Source organism: Hemitrygon akajei, chromosome 12 (genome assembly GCF_048418815.1).
Source record: "Hemitrygon akajei chromosome 12, sHemAka1.3, whole genome shotgun sequence".
Lineage (NCBI taxonomy): Eukaryota > Metazoa > Chordata > Chondrichthyes > Myliobatiformes > Dasyatidae > Hemitrygon > Hemitrygon akajei.
In genome coordinates, this window is record NC_133135.1 from 1,199,220 (window position 1) to 1,225,498 (window position 26,279).

Consider the following 26,279-nt stretch of genomic DNA (forward strand, 5'->3'; position numbering starts at 1 on the left):
CTCACCACTCTTTGAGTAAAAAACTTACCCCTGACATCTCCTCTGTACCTACTCCCCAGCACCTTAAACTTGTGTCCTCTTGTGGAAACCATTTCAGCCCTGGGAAAAAGCCTCTGACTATCGACACAATCAATGCCTCTCATCATCTTGTAAACCTCTATCAGGTCACCTCTCATCCTCCTTCGCTCCAAGGAGAAAAGGCCGAATTCACTCAACCTATTCTCATGTCATGCTCCCCAATCCAGGCAACATCCTTATAAATCTCCTCTGTGCTCTTTCTATGGCTTCCCCATCCTTCCTGTAGTGAGGCAACCAGAACTGAGCACAATACTCCAAGTGGGGTCTCACCAGGGTCTTATACAGATGTAACATTACCACTCGGCTCTGAAGTTCAATGCCACGACTGATGAAGGCCAATGCACCATACACCTTCTTAACCACAGAGTAAACTGGCGCTGCAGCTTTGAGCATCCTATGGACTCGGACCCCAAGATCCCTCTGATCCTCCACACTGCCAAGAGTCTTACCATTGCTCCCTATTACTATTGATGGTGAGGATGTGGATGTGGTGAGGACCTACAAGTACCTGGGGGTGCACCTGGATAATGGACTTGAGTGGAGCCCAACACAGAAGCTGTGTAGAAGATGGGCAGAGTTGTCTCTACTTCCTGAGGAGACTGAGGTCCTTTGGAGTATACAGGCCTCAACTTCACATGTTCTACCAGTCTGTTGTCACCAGTACAATCTTCTATGCTGTGGTGTGCCGGTGCAAGAGCATCAAAATGGGTGCTGCCAACAGGCTCAATAAACTGATTAGAAAGGCTGGCACTGTTATGGAAGTCAAATTGGACACACTAGAAGCTGTGGTAAAACAAAAAACACTGCGGAAAATCCTGGCTTTTCTGGACAATGTTTCTTACCCTCTGCATACCATCCAGGCTGAACAAAGAAACATTTTTAGTAATAGACGAAGATGTAGGAGCAGAATTAGGCCATTCAGCCCATTGAGTCTGCTCCGCGATTCCATCATGGCTGATCCCGGATCCCACTCAATCCCATACTTGCCATATCCTCTGATGCCCTGACCGAACAGGAAACGATCAATTTCCGCTTTAAATGTACATACGGACTTGGCCTCCACTGCAGTCTGTGGCAGAGCATTCCACAGATCCACTACTCACTGGCTAAAAATTTCCTCCTTAACTCTGTTCTAAAAGGTCGCCCCCTCAATTTTGAGGCTGTGCTCTCTAGTTCTGGATACCCCCACAATAGGAAATATCCTCTCCACTTCCACCCTATCTAGTCATTTCAACATTCGGTAGGTTTCAATGAGATCCCCACGCATTCTTCTAAATTCCAGGACCAAAGATGTCAAATGCTCCTCATATGTTAACCCCTTTCTTCCCAGAACCATCCTTGTGAACCTCCTCTGGACTCTCTCCAATGACAACACATTCTTTCTGAGATATGAGGTCCAAAACCTTCGACAATACTCCGTGGCCTAACGAGTGTCTTCTAAAGCCTCAGCATGATTTCCTTGCTTTTAGATTCTATTCCCCTTGAAATAAATGCCAACATTGCATTTGCCTTTTATATGGAAGACTCTACTTGTAAATTAACCTCTTGGAGTCTTGCACGAGGATCCTAAGTTCCCCTGCACCTCTGATGTTTGAACCTTCTCCACATTTAGATAATAGTCTGCACTATTATTCCTTTTATCAAAATGTATTATCATACATCTCCCAACACTGTATTCCATCTGCTACTTTTTTGCCCATTCTTCCAATTTGTCTATCACAGTGCTTCCTTAACACTCCCTACTCCTCCACTTATCTTTGTATCATCTGCAAACTTTGCCACAAGCCATTAATTTCATTTTCCAAATCATTGGCAAACAATGTGAAAAGCAGCAGTCCCAATACTGACATCTGAGGAACACCACTAGTCACTGGCAGCCAATCAGAAAAGGTCCCATTTATTCCCACTTGCTGCCTCCCACCTGTCAGCCATTCATTATCCATGCCAGTATCTTTCCTGTAAAGCTATAGGATTTCATCTTGTTAAGCAGTCTCATGTGTGGCACCTTAACGAATGCCTTCTGAAAATCCAAATAAATGACATCTACTGCCTCTCCTTTATCCACCCTGCTCATTACTTCCATGAAGAAGTCTAACAGATTTGTCAGGCAAGATTTCCCTTGATAGAAACAATGCTGACTATGACTTGCTTTATTATTAGTCTCCATGTACCCCAAAACTTCATCCTTAATAATAGAATCTAATATTTTCCTAACCACTGAGGTCAGACTGACTGGCCTGTAATTTCTGTTCTTTTGCTTTTCTCCCTTCTTAAAGGGTGGAGTGACATTTGCAATTTGCAGTTCTCTGGGACAATGCCAGAATCAAGTGATTTGTGAAAGATCATGATCAATGCATCCATTATCGCTTCAACAACCTCTTTCAGGACTCTGGGATGTAGTCTATCTGGTTCAGGTGACTTATCCATCTTAGGAGCCTTGAGTTGGCCTAACATCTTTTCCTTTGTCATAGCAATGGCACTCACTCCTGCTCACTGATATTCATAAACCTCTGGCACACTGCTGGTGTCTTCTACAGTGAAGACTGATGCAAAGTATTCATTAAGTTCATCTGCCATTTCTTTGTCTCCCATTACTACCTCACCAGCATCATTTTCCAGTGGTCCAATATCAACTCTCACCTCCCTTTTACTCTTTATATAACTGAAAAAACTTTTGGTATTCTGCTTTATAGTATTGGCTAGTTGGCCCCCATATCTCATCTTTCCCTTTCTTATAGTTTTTTTAGTTGCCTTTTGTTAGATGTTACAAGCATCCCAATCATCCAACATCCTACTCATTTCTGCCACACCACCATCTATACTTTCCTGCATGCCCTTTCAATACAAATTATGTCCTTTGATCTTAAACTCCCAACTATGGCCTTCTTTCAGCCATGACATAGTGATGCCCACAACATCATACCAACCAATCTCTAATTATGCCACAAGTTCTTCCACTTTATTCCAAATGCAATGCCCATTTAAACACAGCACCTTCAGTCCTGCATTCTTCGCCCTTTTGAATTTTGCCTCTGTGGTACAATTTAACTCTTTGCTCTGTTTGCATTTGTACCCAATCATTGGCTTGCCCTTCTTACATTCATGTTAGACCCATCATCTACTTGTAAACCTGCTAGCACATCCTCAGCTCTGTCATACTGGTTCCCTTCCCCCTGCTGTTGACTAAGACAACTGCACTGCTTCAAAGAGTGCTATATGAGGCCTTTTTATTTTTTATTTTTTTTCTTCCCTATTTTCTAATATTTGTATATTTGTATTTTTGTGCACTCGTAATTTCCTTTGCGATCCATTGGGACCATTGGGATGCTGTATCTATCTATACAGCATCCCAGGACAGGCCTTTTTGCAGGAACGGAAACATCTGATTGCTCACACTGGCATTCCTCAACTTCATCTCTTCCTTCTGTTTCCTTCAGGGATCAACTGGATTCCCGGGATTCCCAGGAGCTAATGGAGAGAAAGGAGCAAGGGTAAGTCTGGGAATTGTTGACTGACAGATCACACACACAGTCACCAGTACTCACACACGTACACACACATTCATTCAGCAGTGCACACATTCACACTCAACACACCAACACACACTCATACACTAATACTCACAATCATACATTCGGCCTCACACTCACGCAGGCTCACACCCACACACGCAAGCGCTTGTGCGTGTACTCACAATGTTTGCACACAGAGGCATACATAATACTTCAGTACCACCCCTCCCACAGTGAGTATAATCCAGATTTTGGTTGCTGAACTCTGCCTAAGGCTAGTTGGAGTCCGATTCCAAGTCCTTGTGCATGTCTGTGCCTGAATCAACTTCACCTCCTGCTCAGCAGAGTTGCCATTTGCTCTTGCTGTCGGATGTGGCTGCTGAATTCGGCAAGGTTTCCTTGAGCCCATTTGGAGTCCGTGTCTGAGTCCGAATCAACTTGCCTCTCTCGTTTGCTCTCAGTATCTGATGTTTGTTTTCTTCTTTTGGACAGGGAGTTCACGGGAAACCTGGACCAAGAGGTCAGCGAGGCCCAACAGTAAGTACCCTCGCCTCCCTCTCCTACTCCCATCGCTGCTGCTGAGACCCAGTCAAAGGGTGGTGTGTAACAGAGTGAATTACCTACAGTCAACACGCAATGGGTGAAATACCACCTTGCCCCAGACAGGCGCAGACGTGAGAGGGAGAGGGAGAGGGAGGACGGTGCAGGGGTCAGGGGTTAGAGTATGGGTTGACCTGAGGGTGAGGGGTTGGTGATTGGACAAGATGGGATGTGAGGAGGACAGGTTGAGGCCACCTGCACCCTGATTCCTGATGATTGATGAGTCTTTGACCTCAGCACCCTTTTCCTGCACCAACTCCACTGCTCAATTGCCTTCATGTCCAATGGTTTCTCGATATCTGTCCTGAGTCTGTTCAGTGACTGGTGCTCCTCTGGGGAGATCACAGACCCAGTACAGCCTTACCCACCCATCACCCAATCACAGACCCAGTACAGCCTTACCCACCCATCACCCAATCACAGACCCAGTACAGCCTTACCCACCCATCACACAATCACAGACCCAGTACAGCCTTACCTACCCACCCATCACCCAATCACAGACCCATTACAGCCTTACCCACCCACCCATCACCCAATCACAGACCCAATACAGCCTTACCCACCCACCCATCACCCAATCACAGACCCAATACAGCCCCTATTCATCCACACATTACCAAATCACAGACCCAGTACAGCCCCTTCCCTACCCACTCATCACCCAATCACAGACCCAGTACAGTCTTACCCACCCATCACCCAATCACAGACCCAGTACAGCCCCTATCCATCCACACATTACCAAATCACAGACCCTGAACAGCCCCTTCCCTACCCACCCATCACCCAATCACAGACCCAGTACAGCCCCTTCCCTACCCACTCATCACCCAATCACAGACCCAATACAGCCTTACCCACCCATCACCCAATCACAGACCCAGTACAGCCTTACCCACCCATCACACAATCACAAACCCAGTACAGCCTTACCCACCCACCCATCACACAATCACAGACCCAGTACAGCCTCTATCCATCACACATTACCAAATCACAGACCCAGTACAGCCCCTTCCCTACCCACTCATCACCCAATCACAGACCCAGTACAGCTCCTTCCCTACCCACTCATCACCCAATCACAGACCCAGTACAGCCCCTAGCCATCCACCCATCAACCAATCACAGACCCAGTCTGCACAAATTCCACCTACCACCTTTATTTTCTAATACAGTCGTCTTTGGTCCTGTATACTAAGTGAACCTGCCAATCAGATGGAAATGCCATCCTGGAGTCTACATAGACAACATCCACCTGCTTTCATCAGTTACCTCCTCAAAAATTCAGAATCAAATCAGCGAAGCAGGATTTTCCCCACACCAAGCCACTCTGACTATGCCTGATCATCGCTGCCTTTCCAAATGTTCGTAAACCCTATTCTACAGGATTATTTCCAATCGTCCTCGTCCCACTGATGTAAGGATTACCAGTATGTAGTTACCTGGCCTATTGCCTGATGCTCTTCTTAAATAAGCCTCAGCAATTCTATTTACCTTGTGCTTCTGTCTCCCAGGACACTGCCTCCTGTGTACAATCACTCTACAGCTGTTTCCCATCCAACAACAGTACACAAATCTCTTCCCAGCCCTCTTCTCCCTTGCTTCCCATAGGATTATGAGATAGATCTCACCTGACCCTGGTGATGTACACACCTCTTCTACACCTTTTCCTTACTGCTGACCTGCCCCTGATTGTGAATTTTCCATCTAAGTACAGATGAGCAGTACCAGTGAATATCCTCCCCTCTCTGCTCTGAATGGTCAGACCCATATCCTGAGGCATGGAGACCAGACCTGGGTACAATACCTTGGTGTGGTCCTATCCTTCCTGATGCTGGGAGTCCAGAGCTGACACAATATTTCTGGAGAGGACTCACTGGGACTCTATGTAACTATTGGCAACAGCACATTTCCTGTATAATTTCCTATTGTGATTAAGGCCAAAGGGGCAATGGCAGCCTCACTGCTTGCTGAGTGTAACCAACACTGGGATGAACATGGAACACTAGAGCACAGTACAGGCACTTCAGCCCAGAATGTGTGCCAACCTCTTAAACTACTCTAAGAACAATGTCACCCTTCCCTCCCACATAGCCCTCCATTTTGCCATCATCCATGTACCTTCCCAAGTGTTTCATAAGTGCCTGAAATGTATCTGCCTTTACCACCAACCCTGCCAGGATGTTTCATGCTCCCAACACTTTCTGTATAAAGAAAAGAAACCTGACATCTCCTTATACATTCTCCAAACACTTTAAAATTATGTCCCCTGCTATTAGCCATTTCCACCCTAGAAACCAGTCTCTGGTTGTACACTCTTATTATGAGACAATAAGACATAGGAACAGAATTAGGTCATTCAGGCCATCAAGTCTGCTCTGCCATTCCATCATGGCTGATCCTGGATCTGGATCAACCCCATACACCTGCCTACTCACCATATCCTTTGATGCCCCGACCAATCAAGAAACGATCTACTTCTGCCTTAAATATACCTATGGACATGGCCTCCGCTGCAGTCTGTGGCAGAGCATTCCACAGATTCACTATCTGGCTAAAAAAATTTATCCGTATCTCTGTTCTAAAGGGTCGCCCCTCATTTTTGAAGCTGTGCCCTCGAGTTCTGAATACCCCACCACAGGAAACATCCACCCTATCCAGTCCTTTCAACATTTGGTAGGTTTCAATGAGATCCCTCACCCCCCCCCCCCCCCGCATCCTTCTAAATTCCATTGAGTACAGGCCCAAAGCTTCCAAACCTTCCTCTTATGGTAACTGCTTCATTCCCAGAATCACCCCTGTGAACCTCTACACTCTCTCCAATGACAGCACACCTTTTTTGAGTAATGGGGCCCAAAACTGTTGACAATACTTCAAGTGCAGCCTGACTAGTGTCGTAGAAACATAGAAACATAGAAAACCTAGAGCACAATACAGGTTCTTTGGCCCACAAAGCTGTGCCAAACATGTTCTTACTTTAGAAATTACCCATAGCCCTCTATTTTTCAATGCTCCATGTACCTATCTAGGAGTCTCTCTTAAAAGACCCTATCATATCTGCCTCCACCACCGTTGCTGACAGCCCATTCCATGCATTCACCACCCTCTGCGTAAAAAAACTTACTCCTGACATCTCCTCTGTATTTACCTCCATGCACCTTAAAACTGTGCCCTCTCACATTAGCTATTTCAGCCCTGGGAAAAAGCCTCTGACTGTCCACATGATCAATGCCTCTCATCATCTTATACACCTCTATCAGGTCACCTCTCTTCCTTCGTCACTCCAAGTTGAAAAGGTCAAGTTCACTCAACCTATTCTCATAAGGCATGCTCCCCAGTCCAGGCAACATCCTTGTAAATCTCCTGTGCACCCTTTCTATAATTTCTACAACCTTCCTGTAGTGAGATGATCAGAACTGAGCACAGTACTCCAAGTGGGGTCTGACCAGGGTCCTATAAAGCTGTAACATTACCTCTCGGCTCTTGAACTCAATCCCATATTTGATGAAGCCAATGCACCGTATGCTTTCTTAACTACAGAGTCAACCTGCGCAGCAGCTTTGAGTGTCCTAAGGACTCAGACCCCAAGATCCCTCTGATCCTTCACACTGCCAAGAGTCTAACCATTAATACTATATTCTACCATCATATTTGACCTACTAAAATGAACCACCTCACACTTATCTGGGTTGAACACCATCTGCCACTTCTCAGCCCAGTTTTGCATCCTATCAATGTCCCGCTGTAACCTCTGACAGCCCTCCACACTATCCACAACACTCCCAACCTTTGTGTCATCAGCAAATTAACTAACCTATCCCTCCACTTCCTCATCCAGGTCATTTATGAAAATCACAAAGAGAAGGGGTCCCAGAACAGATCCCCGAGGCACTCCACTGGTCACCGACCTCCATGCAGAATATGACCTGTCTACAGCCACTCCTTGCCTTCTGTGGGCAAGCCAATTCTGGATCCACAAAGCAAGATCCCCTTGGATCCCATGCCTCCTTACTTTCTCAATAAGCCTTGCATTGGGATTGGGTACTTTATCAAATGCCTTGCTGAAATCCATATACACTACATCTACTGCTCTACCTTCATCAATGTTTTTAGTCACATCCTCAAAAAATTCATTCAGGCTCGTAAGGCACGACCTGCCTTTGACAAAACCATGCTGACAACTCCTAATAATATTATGTCTCTCCGAATGTTCATAAATCCTGCTTCTCAGGATCTTCTCTATGAACTAGAGTCTTACAACATCCTTGTAAATCTCCTCTGCACCCTTTCTATAGTTTCCACAATCTTCCTGTAGTGAGGTGATCAGAACTGAGTGCAGTACCGATCACCTCAGCATTATCTCCTTGCTTTTGTATTCTATTCCCCTTGAAACTAATGCCAACATTGCATTTGTCTTCTTTACCACAGACTCAACCTGTACACTAATCTTCTGGGAGTCTTGCAGAAGGACTCCTAATTCCCTCTTCACCTCTGATGTTTGAACCTTCTCCCCATTTAGATAATAGCTCACATTATTGTTCCTTTTACCAACATGCATTATCATACATGTTAGACAGGTATATGGAGGAATTTAAGGTGGGGGGGGCTATATGGGAGGTAAGGTTGAAGGGTCGGCACAACATTGTGGGCTGAAGGGCCTGTACTGCGCTGTATTGTTCTATGTTCTATATACCTACCAAGACTGTGAATCAATCTGCTACTTTTTTGCCCATTCTTCCAATTTGTCTAAGTCCTGCTGCAATCGCATTGCTTCCTCAGCATTACCAACCTCTAGACCAATCTTCGTATCATCTGCAAACTTTACCACAAAGCCATTGATTCCATTATCCAAATCATTATTCCCCTATTAATGCCAGTATCTTTTCTGTAATGGCATAGGATTTTTTCTTGTTAAGCAGCGTCATGTGTAGCCTCTTATCAAATGCCCTCTTAAATGCAAATAAATAACATCCACTGCCTCTCCTTTGTCCACTCTGTTTGTTACTTCCTTGAAAAACTCCAACAGATTTGTCAGGCAAGATTTTCATTTACAGAAACCATGCTGACTTTGACTTATTTCTATCATTAGTCTCCAAATACCCCAAAACCTCATCCTTAGTAATAGACTCCAACTCTTTCCCATCCACTGAGGTTAGACTAACTGGCCTATAATTTCCAACCTTTTGCCTTCCTCCCTTCTTAAAGAGTGGAATGACATTTGCAATTTTCCAGTCCTCTGGCACCATGGTTACTAACATGGTTAGAGCATTGACTGATTGGTAGGAGGCAGCGAGTGGGAATAAAAGTTGGCTGCCAGTGACTAGTGGTGTTCCGCAGGGGTCGGTGTTGGGACCACTTCTTTTTATGTTGTATGTCAACGATTTAGATGATGTTCTAGAAGGCTTGGTTGCCAAGTTTTCAGATGAAATTAAGATTGGTAGAGGGGCAGGTAGTGTTGAGGAAACAGGTAGGCTGCAGAACAACTTAGGCAGATTAGAAGAATAGGCAAGAAAGTGGCAAGTGAAATATAATGTTGGAAAATGCATGATCATGCATTTTGGTAGTAGAAATAAATGTGAAGATTATTTTATAAGTGGGGATCAAATCCAAAAATCTGAGATGTAAGGGGGCTTGAGAATCTTTGTGCAGAATACCCTAAATGCTAACTTGCAATTAGAGTCGGTGGTGAGTAAGGCAATTGTAATGTTAGCAGTCATTTCAAGAGGTCTTGAATGCAAGAGTACGGATGTGATGCTGAGGCTTTACAAAGCACTGGTGAGGCTGCACCTCATCTAAGAAAAGATTTGCTGGCATTGGAAAGGGTTCAGAGGCAGTTTGCAAGGATGATTCCTGGAATGAAAGGGTTAATATATGAGGAATGTTTGATGTCTCTGGTACTGTACTCGCTGGAAGTTAGAAGGATGAGGCAGAATCTGATTGCAGATACAATAGGGTCATTTAAGAGACAGAGGGACACATGGAGCTTAGAAAATTAGAGGGCTATGGGTAACCCTAGGTAATTTCTAAAGTACGTACATGTTCGACACAGCATTGTGGGCTGAAGGGCCTGAATTGTGCTGCAGGTTTTCTATGTTTCTGTGTTTTTATGAAGCCTTTTTAATGTTAAAACACCTTGACGGTTGATGTGGAAAGGATGTTTCCCATGGTAGGGGAGTGTCGGACAAGAAGATACAGACTCAGGATAGAGAAGCTTCCATTTAAAACAAAGATGTGGAGAATTTTCTTTCACCAGAGAGTGGTGGATTTATGGAATTTGTTAACACAGGCAGCTGTGGAGGCCATGTCATTGGGTGTACTTAAGGCAAACCTTGATAGATTCTTGATTGGATATGTCATCAATGGTTATGGAGAGAAGGCTGAAAAATGGGGTTGAGCAGCAGAAAGAAGTATCAGCCATGATTGAATGATGGAGCAGACTCGATGGGCCAAATAGCCTAATTCTGCACCTATGTCTCATGATCTTATGCTAGAATCAAGTAATTCTTGAAAGGTCATGACCAATGCATCCATTATCTGATCCAGTTTACCACATTATCATCTAGATTGTTGATATAGATGACAAACAGATGCTGTAGTGTTCTATGATTCTTTGACTTTATATATCATCCCCCTGTCTTCTGCAGATATTTTGCTTCCTCAACGTTACCTGTCCCTCCACTTATCTTCCTATCATCTCAAACTTGGCCACAAAGCCATGAATTTCATCATCCAAATCTTTGACATATACTGTAATATGAAAAGAAGTGGTCCCAACACTGATCCCACTGGTCACCGGTAGCCAACCAAAAAAGGCCACCTTTGCTCCCACTCCAAATTCTCCCTAGTAATAGCAACAACTCTCTTCTGCCTCCTGGCACTCTAGAATTGCTGGCATTCTGCTAGAGTCTTCCACAGTGCAAATGGGTGTAAAGTTCCTCCGTCATTTCTCTGTTCCCTATTATTACCTCACCAGCATAATTCTCCAGCAGTCTGATATCTGCTGTAGTTTCCCTTATACATCCGAAGAAACTTTTGGTATTCTCTTTTATATTATTGGCTATTTCCCTTCATATTCTCCTTATGGCTTCTTTAGTTGCCTTCTGTTGTTTTTTAAAAGCTTCCCAATCCTCTAACTTCCCATTAATTGTTTGCCCTATTGTTTGCCCTCTTTTTGTTTTTATGCTCTCTTTGACTTCCCTTGTCAGCCACGGTTACGTCATACCACCTTTAGAAATCTTTGGGAGGTTTCAAACCTGTGCTTTCTGAATTATCCTCAGAACCTCCAGCCATTGCTGCTCTGCCATCATTCCTGCTTATGTCCACTTCCAACCTTTGGACAACTCCTCTCTCATCCCTTTATTCCACTGTAATACTGATACGCTGACTTTAGCTTCTCCCTCTCAGTCTGCAGGGTGAATTCTGCCATATCATTACTGTATACAAGCATTAAACCATCTTTCGGATTTAACTTTCTCCCCAGGGCCCACGAGGAGGTCGAGGTCCAAGAGGTCCCACTGGGAAACCTGGAGCAAAGGTAACTCTTGGAATAGTTTGTCTGATCGGAGGCTTGGATGGGAGGGACCCCAGGAACACTCTCATAATCCTGTTCTCTCTGTTCACAGGGAACATCGGGCAATGATGGGCCCCCGGGAACTCCTGGGGAAAGGGTGAGTGATTGGGGCAGTGGCTCCACCCTTGGAACTTGGTGGGATGGTGGTCCAGGGAGTTGGGAATGGGATGGCACATGAGCAGCATGGCATAGACATCGACTCTTCAGTTCATCTCCTGATGGACTTCACACGCTCCCATCTGGGCGGTGAGTGGGTTGGGGGATGGAATGGAGAGCCAGAGTGGGGGGAGGTGCGGATGTTTTGGAAAGGAGTACAGGGTGAAGGGTGTGGGGATAAGTACAGGGGGAGTTTGTGGGGGGGTCCCAGGGGAGGAAGAAGGATGTGGCGGGTGTTCAAGGGCAGGTGAGTACAGGGGTTGGATTGTCTGTTGGGGAAAGCATGGGGGGAGGTTTTGGGGTGGGTGTGGAGGTCTGATCTCATTGTTGGCTCTGTGTTTCAGGGACCACAAGGACCCCAGGGGCCAGTCGGATTTCCAGGACTGAAGGGACCACCTGTAAGTAGCCGCTTGGGGGCTTCATTTCCTCTCCTCTTGTAACCACCTCCTACCCTAGAAACCACCACTCACCCCATCACCTGATGGGGTCAAAGCCTCCCCCACAGCCAATGGGATTGAACTCGTCTTGAGAAAGGTCCCATTCGCTTTCTGATCATATCCCAGAGGGCAGCTCTCTAACATCTACATTTTCTCAACCCCACTCTCCTCTTCTCCATTCCCCTGCCCTCCTTGTCTTCCCCTTCCTCCTCACCCCCTCACTATACTCTGTCCTCTCTACCCCTTCCCACCCCACCATGTGCCGTCTACTCAGCCCTCTCCCTTCCACTCCCCGCCAATTCCCTACAGTAACCTGTCCCCCTCGCCTTTCCCCATAAAGTAATGCCACAATCAATAACCCTTCTCCCCATACTGTAAACTCTCCCCTCCTCCCTTCTCCACTCCCCTCTTTCTCTGATCACTGTTCCTCTCCCTCATATAGTAACCTCCCCTCCTTCCTTCTCTCCTGCCTTTCTCTGATCTCTGTTCCTCTCCCTCATACAGTAACTTCTCCCCTTCTCCCTTCTTGCCACTCCCTTTTTTCTCTAATCGCCTCCCACTGTACAGTACCTATCCCCTGTGCAGTAACCCCCACATACAGTAACGTCTTCTCCATGCAGTACCCCTCACCCATACAGTAACATCTCTCTGCTCTCTGCAGGGTCCAGCGGGTAAAGATGGACTTCCCGGTCATCCCGGTCAGCGTGGGGAGACGGTGAGTGAACTGTTGTGGGTGCTTGTTCTGGTCATGGTGGGAAAAGGTTCCATATGGTAGGCGGGTCCAGAAGGTTACATCACAAGGTCTGAGGCTTCTTGGCCAACTGGCTTGGAGACAACGGAGGTAGAGGGGGATTGGTGGTGTGGTGCATATTGGAATGGGATTCTGTAGGGACTACTGCTGGGACCAATGATGAGGACATAAATGCATGTGCTGACTACGAAGTATGCAGACAACTTGAAGATTTGTAGAATCCCATATTGCAGATGGAAGTGTAAGGATACAGATCAGCTTTCAAGGTGCACATGATAAATAAATGTATGGGCTGGAAGGATGGTGCAGTGGCGGGGAAAGTAAAGCACATTGGGATGACAAATTCCAGTAAGGCCGAGTCAATGGCAGAGATCTTGGCAGTGTAGTTCTTATACAAGGTCGCCATAGTGTGCAAGTCCACAGCTCTCTGAGAGTGACAGGGACCTCCAAGTGTGCAAGTCCACAGCTCTCTGAGAGTGGCAGGGACCTCCAAGTGTGCAAGTCTACAGCTCTCTGAGAGTGACAGGGACCTCCAAGTGTGCAAGTCCACAGCTCTCTGAGAGTGACAGGGACCTCCAAGTGTGCAAGTCCACAGCTCTTTGAGAGTGACATGAACCCCTCAGAGTGCAAGTACACAGCTCTCTGAGAGTGACAGGGACCTCCTAGTGTGCAAATACACTCATCTCTGAGTGAAAAAGATCTCCTAGTGTGCAATACCACAGCTCTCTGAGAACGACAGGGACCTCCAGGTGTGCAAATCGGTAGTTTGCTGAGTGTGACAGGAACCCCTCAGTGTGCAAGTCCACAGCTCACTTAGAGTGACAGGGAGCCCCATGGTGTGCATCCCCTGCTTGCTTATAGTGACAGGGACAGGGACCTCCTACTGTGCACTTCGATATAGCTCTCTAAGAATGATAGCAACCTCTTAGTGTGAAAATCCACAGCCTGCTGAGAGTGACAGGGACATCCTATTATTCACTCCAATAGCTCTCTGAGAGTGACAGGATCCACCTAGTGTGAAAATCCACAGGTCACTGAGAGTGACAGGGACCGCCTAGTGTGCAAAGACACTGCTCTCTAACTGTGACAGGGTCTTCCTAGTGTGCAAATCCACAGCTCACTGAGGGTGACAAAGACATCCTAGTATTCACTTCAATTGCTCTCTGTGTGTGCACCTCCTAGTGTGCATATCTACAACTGTCTGAGAGTGACAGGGACATCCTTGTATTCACTTCAATTGCTCTCTGAGACTAGGGTGGACTAAGGTGGACCTCCTAGTCTATAAATCGTCAGCTCTCTGACAGTGACAGGGACCTCAATAGACAGTAGGTGCAGGAGTAGGCCATTCGGCCCTTCTAGCCAGCACCGCCATTCACTGTGATCATGGCTGATCATACACAATCAGTACCCCGTTCCTGCCCTCTCCCCATATCCCTTGATCCCACTATCTATAAGAGCTCTATTTAACTCTCTCTTGAATGCATCCAGAGACTTGGCCTCCACTGCCTTCTGGGGCAGAACATTCCACATATCCACCACTCTCTGGGTGAAAAAGTTTTTCCGCATCTCTGTTCTAAATGGCCTACCCCTTATTCTTAAACTGTGGCCTCTAGTTCTGGACTCACCCATCAGCGGGAACATGCTTCCTGCCTCCAGTGTGTCCAATCCCTTAATAATCTTATATGTTTCAATCAGATCCCCTCTCATCCTTCTAAATTCCAGTGTATACAAGCCCAGTCGCTCCAATCTTTCAACATATGACAGTCCCGCCATTCCAGGAATTAACCTTGTGAACCTACACTGCACTCCCTCAATGGCAAGAATGTCCTTCCTCAAATTTGGAGACCAAAACTGCACACAATACTCCAGGTGGGGTCTCACCAGGGCCCTGTACAGCTGCAGAAGGACCTCTTTACTCCTATACTCAATTCCTCTTGTTATAAAGGCCAGCATGCCATTAGCTTTCTTCACTGGTGTAGTGTGCAAGTCCACAGCTCTCTGAGAGTGACATTGACCACCTAGTGTGCAAATACACAGCTGTCTGAGAGTGACAGGGACCTCTTAGTGTGCAAGTCAGTCCTCGCTGAGAGTGACAGGAACCCCTCAAGAGCAACAGGGACCTCCTAGTGTGTCAAATCCACAGCTCTTTGAGAGTGACAGGAACCCCTCAGTATCCAAATCCACAGTTCACTGAGAGTAACAAGAACCTGCTTGTGTGTATGTCTACAGCTCAATGAGAGTGCCAGGGTCCTCCTAGTGTGCACATCTACAGTTCTCTGAGAGTGACAGAGGCCTCCTAGCATGCAAGTCCACATGTGTCTGAGAATGGCAGGGTTTTTCTAGGGTGCATATCTCCAGCTCCCTGCGAGTAACAGGGCTCTCCGAGTCTGCAAACCCACACTCACTGAGGATGACTGGGACCTCTTAGTGTGCAAACCCACACTCACTGAGGGTGACTGGGACCTCTTAGTGTGCAAGTACACTACTCTCTGAGAGTGACAGGGACCTCCTAGTATGCTAATCTACAGTTCTCAGCTTGACAGGGACCTCTTAGTGTGCAAGACCTCAGCTGTCTGGGAATGTTAGGGTCCTCCCAGTGTTCATATCTACAGCTCTCTGAGAGTGACAGGGCACTGCTTGTTTCCATGAACACAGCTCTCTGAGAACGTTAGCAACCTTCTAAGTGTAAGTTGATAGCTCTCTGAGAGAAACAGGGAACTCCCAGTGTGCAATTCCACCACTCTCTGAGAGTGACAGGGACCTCCTATTTGACAAATACATAGCTCCCTTACAGTTACAAGCACAACCTTGTGCACAAGTCCACAGTTTGCTGAGAGTTTTGCAAACCTACAGCTCTCTGAGAGTGACAGGAGCTCCCTAGTGTGCAAGACCAGAGCTCACTGAGAGTGACACAGGTACCTCCTAGTGTGCAAGTCCACAACCATCTGAGTATGACAGGGTCCCCTAGTGTGCATATTTACAACTCTCTAAGAGTGACTGGGACCTCTGTGCCTGCAAATCCACAGCTCACTGAGCGTGACCAAGGCCTCTTAGTGTGCAAGTCCACAGCTCTCTGTGAGCGACTGGGACTACCTAGGGTACAAAGCCACAGTTCTCTGAAAGTGACAGGGACCTCCTAGTGTGCAAATCCACAGACTGTTGAGAGTGGCAGGAACGTCCTAGTATTCACTTCAATTGCTCTCTGCGTGTAACAGGGTCTTTCTAGTGTGCAAATCCATGGCTCTCTGAAAGTGACAGGGCTCCTTAGTGTGCAAGTCCACAGCTCTCTGAGAGTATTGGGGCCTCTTAGTGTGTAAGTATTAAGGCATGTCAGAAAGGCAATGTCATGATAATCGTTGGGGATTTTAACATGAAAGTGGATTGGGAAAATCAGGTCAATATTGGACTTCAAGAGGGAGAATTTGTAGAATGTCTAAGGGATGGCTTTTTAGAACAGCTTGTTGTTGAGCTCACTAGGGGATCGGCTGTGTTGTGTAATGATCCGGAGACGATAAGGGAGCTTAAGGTTAAGGAACCCTTAGGGAACAGTGATCACAATATGATAGAGTTCACTTTGAAATTTGAGAGAGAAAAAATAAAATCCAATGTGTCGGTATTTCAGTGGAATAAAGGAAATTACAATGGCATGAGAGGGGAACTGGCCGAAGTTGACTGGAAAGGGACATTTGCAGGAAAGGCAGCAGAGCAGCAATAGCTGGAGTTTCTCCAAAAAATGAGGGAAGTGCAAGACAGACATATTCCAAATAACAATAAATTTTCGAAGGGAAGAAGGACACTACCGTGGCTGACAAGTGAAGTCAGAGCCAAAGTAAAAGCAAAAGAGAGGGCATACAAGGAAGCCAGAGTTAGTGGGAAGATAGAGGATTGGGGAGATTTTAAAAACTTGCAGAAGGAAACAAAGAAGGTCACTCAGAAGGAAAAGAATTCTGTGAGGAAGCTGGGGACTAATATCAAAGAAGATACTAAAAGCTTTTTTAAGTATATAAATTATAAAAGAGAGTCAAGGGTATAACCATATAACATATAACAATTACAGCACAGAAACAGGCCATCTCGGCCCTTCTAGTCCGTGCCGACACTTACTCTCACCTAGTCCCACTGGCTCGCACTCAGCCCATAACACTCCATTCCTTTCCTGTCCATATACCTATCCAATTTTACTTTAAATGACAATACTGAACCAGCCTCTACCACTTCTACTGGAAGCTCGTTCCACACAGCTACCACTCTCTGAGTAAAGAAATTCTCCCTCGTGTTACCCTTAAACTTTTGCCCCCTAACTCTCAAATCATGTCCTTTTGTTTGAATCTCCCCTGGTCTCAATGGAAAAGGTCTATCCACGTCAACTCAATCTATCCCCCTCATTATTTTAAATACCCCCTCAACCTTCTACGCTCCAAAGAATAAAGACCTAACTTGTTCAGCCTTTCCCTGGAACTTAGGTGCTGAAACCCAGGTAACATTCTAGTAAATCTTCTCTGTACTCTCTCTAATTTGTTGATATCTTTCCTATAATTCAGTGACCAGAACTGTACACAATACTCCAAATTTGGCCTTACCAATGCCTTGTACAATTTTAACATTACATCCCAACTCCTATACTCAATGCTCTGATTTATAAAGGCCAGCACACCAAAAGCTTTCTTCACCACCCTATCCACATGAGATTCCACCTTCAGGGAACTATGCACCATTATTCCTAGATCACTCTGTTCTACTGCATTCTTCAATGCCCTACCATTTACCAAGTATGTCCTATTTGGATTATTCCTACCAAAATGTAGCACCTCACACTTATCAGCATTAAACTCCATCTGCCATCGTTCAGCCCACTCTTCTAACTGGCCTATATCTCTCTGCAAGCTTTGAAAACCTACTTCATTATCTACAATGCCACCTATCTTAGTATCATTTGCATACTTACTAATCCAATTTACCACCCTATCATCCAGATCATTAATGTATATGACAAACAACATTGGACCCAATACAGATCCCCGAGGTACACCACTAGTCACTGGCCTCCAACCTGACAAACAGTTGTCCATCACTACTCTCTGGCATCTCCCATCTAGCCACTGTTGAATCCATTTTACTACTTCAATATTAATACCTAACGATTGAACCTTCCTAACTAACCTTCCATGCGGAACCTTGTCAAAGGCCTTACTGAAGTCCATATAGACAACATCCACTGCTTTACCCTCGTCAACTTTCCTCGTAACCTCTTCAAAAAATTCAATAAGATTTGTCAAACATGACCTTCCACGCACAAATCCATGCTGACTATTCCTAATCAGACCCTGTCTATCCAGATAATTATATATACCATCTCTAAGAATACTTTCCATTAATTTACCCACCACTGACATCAAACTGACAGGCCTATAATTGCTAGGTTTACTCTTAGAACCGTTTTTAAACAATGGAACCACATGAGCAATACGCCAATCCTCCAGCACCATCCCCGTTTCTAATGACATTTGAAATATTTCTGTCAGAGCCCCTGCTATTTCTACACCAACTTCCCTCAAGGTCCTGTCAGGACCTGCTAGATATAGGACCAATACAAAATGATGCTGGAGATATTCTAATGAGTTGCAGAGATGGCAGAGGAACTGAATACCTATTTTGCATCAGTCTTCACAGTAGAAGATGTCTGCAGTATACCAGACATTCAAGAGTGTCGGGGAAGTGAAGTTTGTGCAGTGAAACTTACCGCTGAGAAGGTGCTCAGGAAGCTTAATGGTCTGAGGGTGGATAAATCTCCTGGACCTGATGGAATACACACTTGAGTTCTGAAGGAAGTAGCTGAAGAGATTGCGGAGGCATTAACGATGATCTTTCAAGAATCAATAGATTCTGGTTTTGTACCAGATGACTGGAAATTGCAAATGTTACTCTGCCATTTAAGAAGAGTGGGAGGCACAGAAAGGAAACTATAGACCTGTCAGCCTGACATCAGTGGTTGGGAAGTTGTTGGAATCGATTGTTATGGATGAGATTATGGAGTACCTGGAGGCACATGACAAGATAGGCCAAAGCCAGTATGGTTTCCTGAAAGGAAAATCCTGCCTGACAAACCTACTGCAATTCTCTGTGAAAATTACAAGTAACGTAGACAAAGGAGATGAGTAGACATGGTGTACTTGGACTTTCAGAAGGCCTTTGACAAGGTGTCGCACATGAGGCTGCTTAGCAAGATAAGAGCCTTTGGAGTTACAAGGAAGTGGTAGCGTGAGGGAAGTTGACTTTTGAACATCAGGGATCTTTGTCATTTCTTTCCCCAGGGTTTCCAAGGCAAGACTGGCCCACCAGGTCCGGGAGGTGTGGTGGGACCCCAGGTGAGTCCCTGACCTTTGTGGGATGTGTGTGGGTGTGTGTATATGTTTGTGGGAATCTGCAGGATTGTGTGAAAGAGTTTGTGCTCAGTATGTGAGGGAATTCGTGTGTGTATTACCTATTACCTATTATTATTTAATTATTTATGGTTCTATATTGCCATATTTCTACTCTATTCTTGGTTGGTGCGACTGTAACGAAACCCAATTTCCCTCAGGATCAATAAAGTATGTCTGTCTGTCTGTCTGTCTGTGATTGTGTAAATGCTTCTGTGGGAGTGTCTGTGCTCAGTGTGGGAGTATCAATGCAGAGTTATGTGTGTGAGGGATTGTGTAGAGTGGTGTTGGATCCCCCGGAAGAAGGGAGAAGTGATCTGTCTCCAGCATCATGGATACGCTTTCGTTCCGATTTTCCCCATCGTCTCTCGACTCCTTCCCGTATCCGATCTCTACACTATGGATACACTTACATTCCGATTTTCCCCATCGTCTCTCGGCTCCTTCCCAGTATCCGATCCCTACACTATGGATACCCTTTCATTCCGATTTTCCCAGTATCTGATCCCTACACGATGGATACACTTTCATTCCGATTTTCCCCATTGTCTCTCAGCTCCTTCCCAGTATCCAATCCTACACTATGTGATAATGAGGACCTGGCCCTGCAGAGGAAAGTGTTACCAATCCTGGGATCAGGCTGTTTGGTTCACCTTTTCCATGCTGACTATCACCCCACCATTCCCAGTGACCAGAACCTGCCTCAAGAGCCTGTTCCCACAAGTCTACATCGTTCCCTGAACATTTCCCAGATGGATCTCTGTGATGTGTCACTGGCCAGGATCTGATGATTCTTGTCTGACTATTCCCTGCTCATCTCACAGGGACCCACAGGAGAGACTGGTCCCATGGGTGAGAGAGGACATCCTGGTCCTCCTGGCCCTCCGGGAGAGCAAGGGCTGCCGGGAGCTGCAGGGAAGGAAGGAGCCAAGGTGAGTGTGATTGGAATCCCCATTCCCCATTCACTCAGTAAAGACTGCACTTTCACTAGGGATCAGGAAAGCGAAAAGGGCCTACACAGGTAAAATACATGGACGCTTCTGTGACACAGGTGACACCAGATGGATGTGGCAGGGAATTCAAGCTCTGACAGACTACAGGATCAGGCTGAAAACAGATGACAGCGACGCCTCTCTTCCAAACAGGCTCAACAATTTCTTTGCCCGCTTCGAAGCATCAAACACTACAGCAAGGGGGAGAGCCAGTCCCTTCTTACCATCTGACCAGCCGGCTCCAATCATTGATTCAGAGCACACATGGAGGACCCTTGCCAGGGTCAATCCATGTAAAGCGGGAGGTCCCTACAACATCCCTAGACCTGTGCTCAAGGAATGTGCTGATGTATTAGCTGATGTCCTGACAGACATTTTTAACATCTCCCTTAGTCAAGCCATTGTCCCCAGATGCTTCAAAACCTCCACAATCATCCCTGTAGCAAAGAAATCAGTTATAGCCTGTCTGAATGATTACCGTCCTGTCGCCCTGACCCCCATAGAGTTGAAATGTTTTGAACAGCTTGTCAAGCCTCATATCACAGCCAGCTTCCCCTCATCGCTGGATCCTCTACAGTTTGCTTATCATCCAAATCGCTCTACGGAGAATGCAATATCCACTACACTGCACACAGTTCTCTCTCACTTGGACAATAAAAACACTTGTGCCAGAATCCTGTACATTGATTTCAGTTCTGCATTCAATACCATTATCCCGCAGAGACTAGTGGAGGAACTGTCGCTGCTTGGCCTTAACACTGCCATGTGTCGCTGGATTCTGGACTTCTTGACAGAGAGACCAGTCAGTCCATGTTGGCAGGAACATCTCTGACTCCATCACACTGAGCACTGGATCCCCACGAGGCTGTGTGCTCAGTCCATTGCTCTTTACACTGCTAACACATGACTGTGCAGCCAGATTCAAGGGGAACCTGATCATTAAATTTGCTGATGATACCACAGTGGTGGGGCTCATCAGCAAAAATGATGAAACAATGTACAGGGAGGAGGTCAAACTCCTAGAGAGCTGGTGCAGTGACAACAACTTGATGCTTAATGTCACCAAAACCAAGAAGATGATCATCGATTTCAGACGGTCTCAGCCTGAGCACACACCCCTCAGCATCAGCGGCTCCACAGTGGAGAGAGTGGAAAGCATCAAGTTCCTTGGGCTGCAGATCTCGGACAATCTCACCTGGTCCAGGAACACCACAGGGATTGTGAAACGGGTCCAGCAGAGATGGCACTTTTTGAGGAAACTTAAACAAGCATCACTCCCCACTAACATCTTAACTACATTCTACAGAGGTGTGGCTGAGAGTGTGCTGACCTTTTGCATCACAACCTGGTACTCCAGCTGCAGTGCTGCCGACAAAAAAGCCTTGCAGAGGGTGGTTAGGGGAGCAGAGAAGGTTATTGGGGACTCCCTACCTTCTATCCAAGACCTCTTTCAGAGTTGATGCCTCCAGAAGACATGGTACGTCATTAAAGACCACTCACACCCTCTCCATGATCTGTTTGTTCTTCTGCCATCAGGCAAACATTACAGAAGGATCAAAACAAAAACCACAATGCTACTAAACAGCTTCCTCCCACAGGCAGTCAGACTGCTAAATGTCTGCTCTACCTGACTCTGCTTTGGACACTTTTAACTTGCACTGGACACTTATAACTTGATTTTAACTGAAATGTGTCTGTTGTGTTTTACTATTTATTGTTGTGTTTACTATTTGTTGCATTTGTTATGTTATGATTGCACTTGCCCCTGGGAAACACTGTTTCATTCTGCCCTGCAGAGCTATGTATGGTTGGAATGACAATAAAGTTTTCGAATCTTGAAAAAAATCTTGAAATCTTGTCCAGGCTGGGACCCTGCCCCATCCTCTCTCAGCAGTGTGGGGCCACCAGGAGTCCAGGCACCAGCCTGCTGTCAACTACAGTTCCAGGCTTTGAGGAGAGGCACTAGGCCTGGTAATTGTGACTAGATGGTGAGAATTGGATGGAGTTGGGAAGAGTTCAAGCAGAGACCCAGGGCCATGGGTGGGGAGAATTCCCAGGCCTATGGTGGGGGGGGGGGATTTCCTGTTGGAAGAGATTCACAGGCATTGTGGGCAGGTTCCTAGGAGGATAGGGAGAAGATTCTCAGGGTGAGAGTGAGATCACAGCTAGTATCTGAAGGTGCAGGATGTTTTGAAATAATTATGGAATTGTGGGTATTTAGCAGAAACATCTCAGACCAAGGGAACAAAATAAGAAGATGTGGAGATGTTGGGAGATCTCGAACGAGGGGATGCAGTTATAAAATTAGGGAGTAGACATTTAATACTGAGGTGTGCATGGACTTGCTTGTCACAAAGAAAGGGGAATCTGGAATCTCTGTAATTCTCCATCCCCAAAGGATGTGGAGACTGAATCTCCAGTTTCAGAGAAGGAGGGTCCTGATACAGGGCATGGGGAAGTTTCTGGTGGTGGGAAGGTCATGAGAGAGGGTCCTGGTGTGGGGGTGGGGGTTGTTGGCTGGAGGTTCATCCTAGTAAGGCAGTGTCTTGGGGTGAGGTGTAGTTCCCAAAGTTTGATGCCCTGATACTTTGAATGTTTGTTTGCCTTCACTTTCACCTCAGGGTGATCCTGGACTCAGTGGGATTGCTGGAAAGGATGGTCCTCCTGGATTACAAGGTTTCCCTGGGCAGCGAGGACTTCCTGGAGGCACGGTGAGTCAGACCCTTTCGCTCAGGAGCACCTGGGCTGTTAAAAATGTCCTTGTGATCCCAGCGTGAGCAAACTTTATCTGTGCTTCTCCTCCTGCAGGGTCCAGCTGGACTGAAAGGAGCCGAGGGTCCCATGGGCCCAGTTGGGCCAGTGGTGAGTACTAGTCCCCACCACGAGTCATCACTGACTGAGATCTTCACTATCAATTGACCAGAGCTGTGGAAGTGGGTGTTCCCCGGGTGGGGATATTGGCCAAGGCAGGATAGGAAAGAGGTGAACATAGAACATACAGAAGAACTGCACTGGTCAGGCCATTCTTCCATCACGTTGGGCCAATCTTGATGCTTATAGATACTAAATATCCTCCTTTTGTGTATCATCCATATTCCTCCATTCACTTTATAATCATGTTCTGCTGCATTGGTTATGGTGGGTTTCATTGTAGTAAGTCGAGCATCTAGAGTTGGGTGAGCTGTGTCAGTTGGATGTGTTGGAATGGATCTGTTGAACTGGGTGTGTGATGTTTGGTGAGTTGTGTGGGTTGCAGGGGACCTGTTAAACATTGTGTGTGATATTCGGTGAGCTGTGTGGGCTGGGATAGATCTGGGGAACTGGGGATGTGATGTTCCATAATACCATAAGATATCAGAGCAGAAGTAGGCCATTCGGCCCATCAAGTCTGCTCCGCCATTCAATCATGGGCTGATCCAATTCTTCCAGTCATCCCCACTCCCCTGCCTTCACCCCATACCCTTTGATATCATGGCTAATCAAAACCTGTCTATCTCTGCCTTAAATGCACCCAGTAACTTGGCCTCCACAGCCGCTTGTGGCAACTAATTCCACAGATTTACCACCCTCTGACTAAAGTAATTTCTCCACATCTCTGTTCTAAATGGATGTCCTTCAACCCTGCAGTCATGCCCTCTTGTCCGATAATCCCCTACCATGGGAAATAACATTGCCATATCTTATCTGTTCAGGCCTTTTAACATTCGGAATGTTTCTATGAGATCCCCCCCCTCATTCTCCTGAACTTCAGGGAATTCAGCCCAAGAGCTGCCAGAAGTTCTCCATTGGTAACTCTTCATTCCTGGAATAATTCTCGTGAATCCTCTGTGAAACCTCTCCAATGTCAGTATATCCTTTCTAAAAACTGTAATAACATTATAGTAACCAATATGGTATCATGCTTCCAAACCACATTGGAGGGTAGTATGGGGTTGGGCAGGGTGTGTGAAGCTGGATGGGGTGTGTTAGATTGGTTTGGGTGGGATGTACTGGGTTGGGTTGCATAAGGTAAGCTGGGTTGGATTGGTTTACCGGGGTGTGTTGGGTTGGATTGGGATGTTTGGGGATGAGTTTGGGGATTTGCATTGGGTTGGATGGGATTTGATTGGTTTGGTTTTGAGAGGTATATTCCGATTGGTGAGTTGTGTTATTTTGTGTTGGGGTATTGGCATGTTTGAGGCTGGATGGTTGTGTTGGGCTGGGTTGTGTGGGGTTAGGTTGGATTGCGGTGGGTTGAACATGTTGGGTTGGGGTTTTTTGGGTTGTATGGGATGTACTGGGTTGTGTTGGGGTTGGTGTGTTGGTTTAGAGTGATGTGTTGTGTTGGGCTGGTGTCTGTGGGGATGAGTTGGGTTGAATTATTTTGGGTTGAGTGTGTTGGGCTGGGTGGAATTGGGTTGGTTTGGATGGGGTGTACTGGATTGTGTTGGAATTAGTATGTTGGTTTTGGGGGGATTGTTAGACTGTGTGGAATGTGTTTGGATTGGTTTGGGTTAGGTATGTGGGGTTGGATGGGATTAGGTTGGTTAGATAGTGTGTACTAGATTGTATTAGATTTAGAGTGTGTTGGTTTAGAGGTTTATGTTGGGCTGGATGAACCAGCACCACCCAATTATAGCCATGTGCCCAATTAACCAGTATGTCTTTGAAATGTGGGAGGCTGGTACTGTAATAAAGTTACACTCACCATTATGCTACCGTGCTTCCAAACAGTGTTGAATTGAAGGGGTGTGTAAGATTGGATGGGTATTCTGGGTTGGATTGCATTTTGTTGGGTTAGATGAGGTATGTTGGGTTGGATAGGGTGTGTTAGTTGTGCTAGATTAGTTTGATTAGTTTGGGTTATGTTGGTGTGTGTTGGGCTAGATGGGGTTGGGTTGTTTTGCAGTGTGTTGGATTGACTTGTGTAGGTAGAAATGGATTGGGTTATTGTGTCCGGGGTGGGGTGTGTAGAATTGTATACGGTTGAGTTGAATTGGATGGCTGTGTATGGTTGGATGGGATTGGATTATTTTGGAGGATGTATTGAGTTGTGTGTGCTGTGTTTTATTGTGTAGGGAGGTTGGATTAGGGTGCATGTAGTTGAATGTGGTTGAGCTGGGTATGTAGGTTTGGTGTTAGGTTGGGTTGGAGTGTGTGGAGTTGGATGAGATTGGGTTGTTTCAGAGGGAAGTGCAGGGGTTGGGTGGGTTGTATTTCCTTCTGTTGAGGTTTGAGTTGGTTGTGCTTGGGTGCATAGAGTTGGTTGTGCTAGGATTGGACTGAGGTGTGTTGGGTTGGATAAGTTATGTTGTCTTGGGCTGCGGCTGGTTGGGTTGGGCATGTTGTGTCTTATCCATTGAGTGTGTCTCTGGGTGCTTGTATTGATGTCTGCTCTCTGTTCCCAGGGCTCTCCTGGTCAACGAGGATCAGCTGGACCTGGTGGACCTATTGGTCTTCCTGGTCGACCTGGACCACAAGGTGGACTCGGCCCTGCTGGAGAGAAAGGAGCTCCGGTAACGTATTCCTCTGCAAGAGAAATCATCGTCACACAGAACTAGAGTGATATCAGACAGATGATTCTGCTGCAGGGCTGGGAATCACTTCTCCCACATCCACCTACTCTTTGTGTCGATCAACTTTCCCTCAAAGAATTTAATGGAATCGGGGAAGGGGGCCCATGAGTTTAATAGGATCAAGGAATGGAGCCCTGTGAAGTTAACGGGATTGGGGAATGAAGCCCTGAAAACTTAATGAGGTTGGAGAACAGGGCCCTGTG

General features: G+C 46.2%; 1 protein-coding gene across 2 annotated transcripts in view; it reads left to right on the plus strand.

The window, feature by feature from the left end:
- Nucleotides 1-26,279, plus strand: part of col11a1a (collagen, type XI, alpha 1a) — a 386,832-nt gene that overhangs the window by 242,205 nt on the left and 118,348 nt on the right. For both annotated transcript variants that reach the window (XM_073062463.1, XM_073062464.1), the window contains 11 exons: nucleotides 3,516-3,569; nucleotides 4,083-4,127; nucleotides 11,677-11,730; nucleotides 11,819-11,863; nucleotides 12,267-12,320; nucleotides 13,021-13,074; nucleotides 19,422-19,475; nucleotides 20,354-20,461; nucleotides 23,143-23,232; nucleotides 23,330-23,383; nucleotides 25,909-26,016. In XM_073062463.1, the coding sequence (XP_072918564.1) occupies nucleotides 3,516-3,569; nucleotides 4,083-4,127; nucleotides 11,677-11,730; nucleotides 11,819-11,863; nucleotides 12,267-12,320; nucleotides 13,021-13,074; nucleotides 19,422-19,475; nucleotides 20,354-20,461; nucleotides 23,143-23,232; nucleotides 23,330-23,383; nucleotides 25,909-26,016 (720 nt within the window). The remainder of the gene's footprint in view (nucleotides 1-3,515; nucleotides 3,570-4,082; nucleotides 4,128-11,676; nucleotides 11,731-11,818; nucleotides 11,864-12,266; nucleotides 12,321-13,020; nucleotides 13,075-19,421; nucleotides 19,476-20,353; nucleotides 20,462-23,142; nucleotides 23,233-23,329; nucleotides 23,384-25,908; nucleotides 26,017-26,279) is intronic.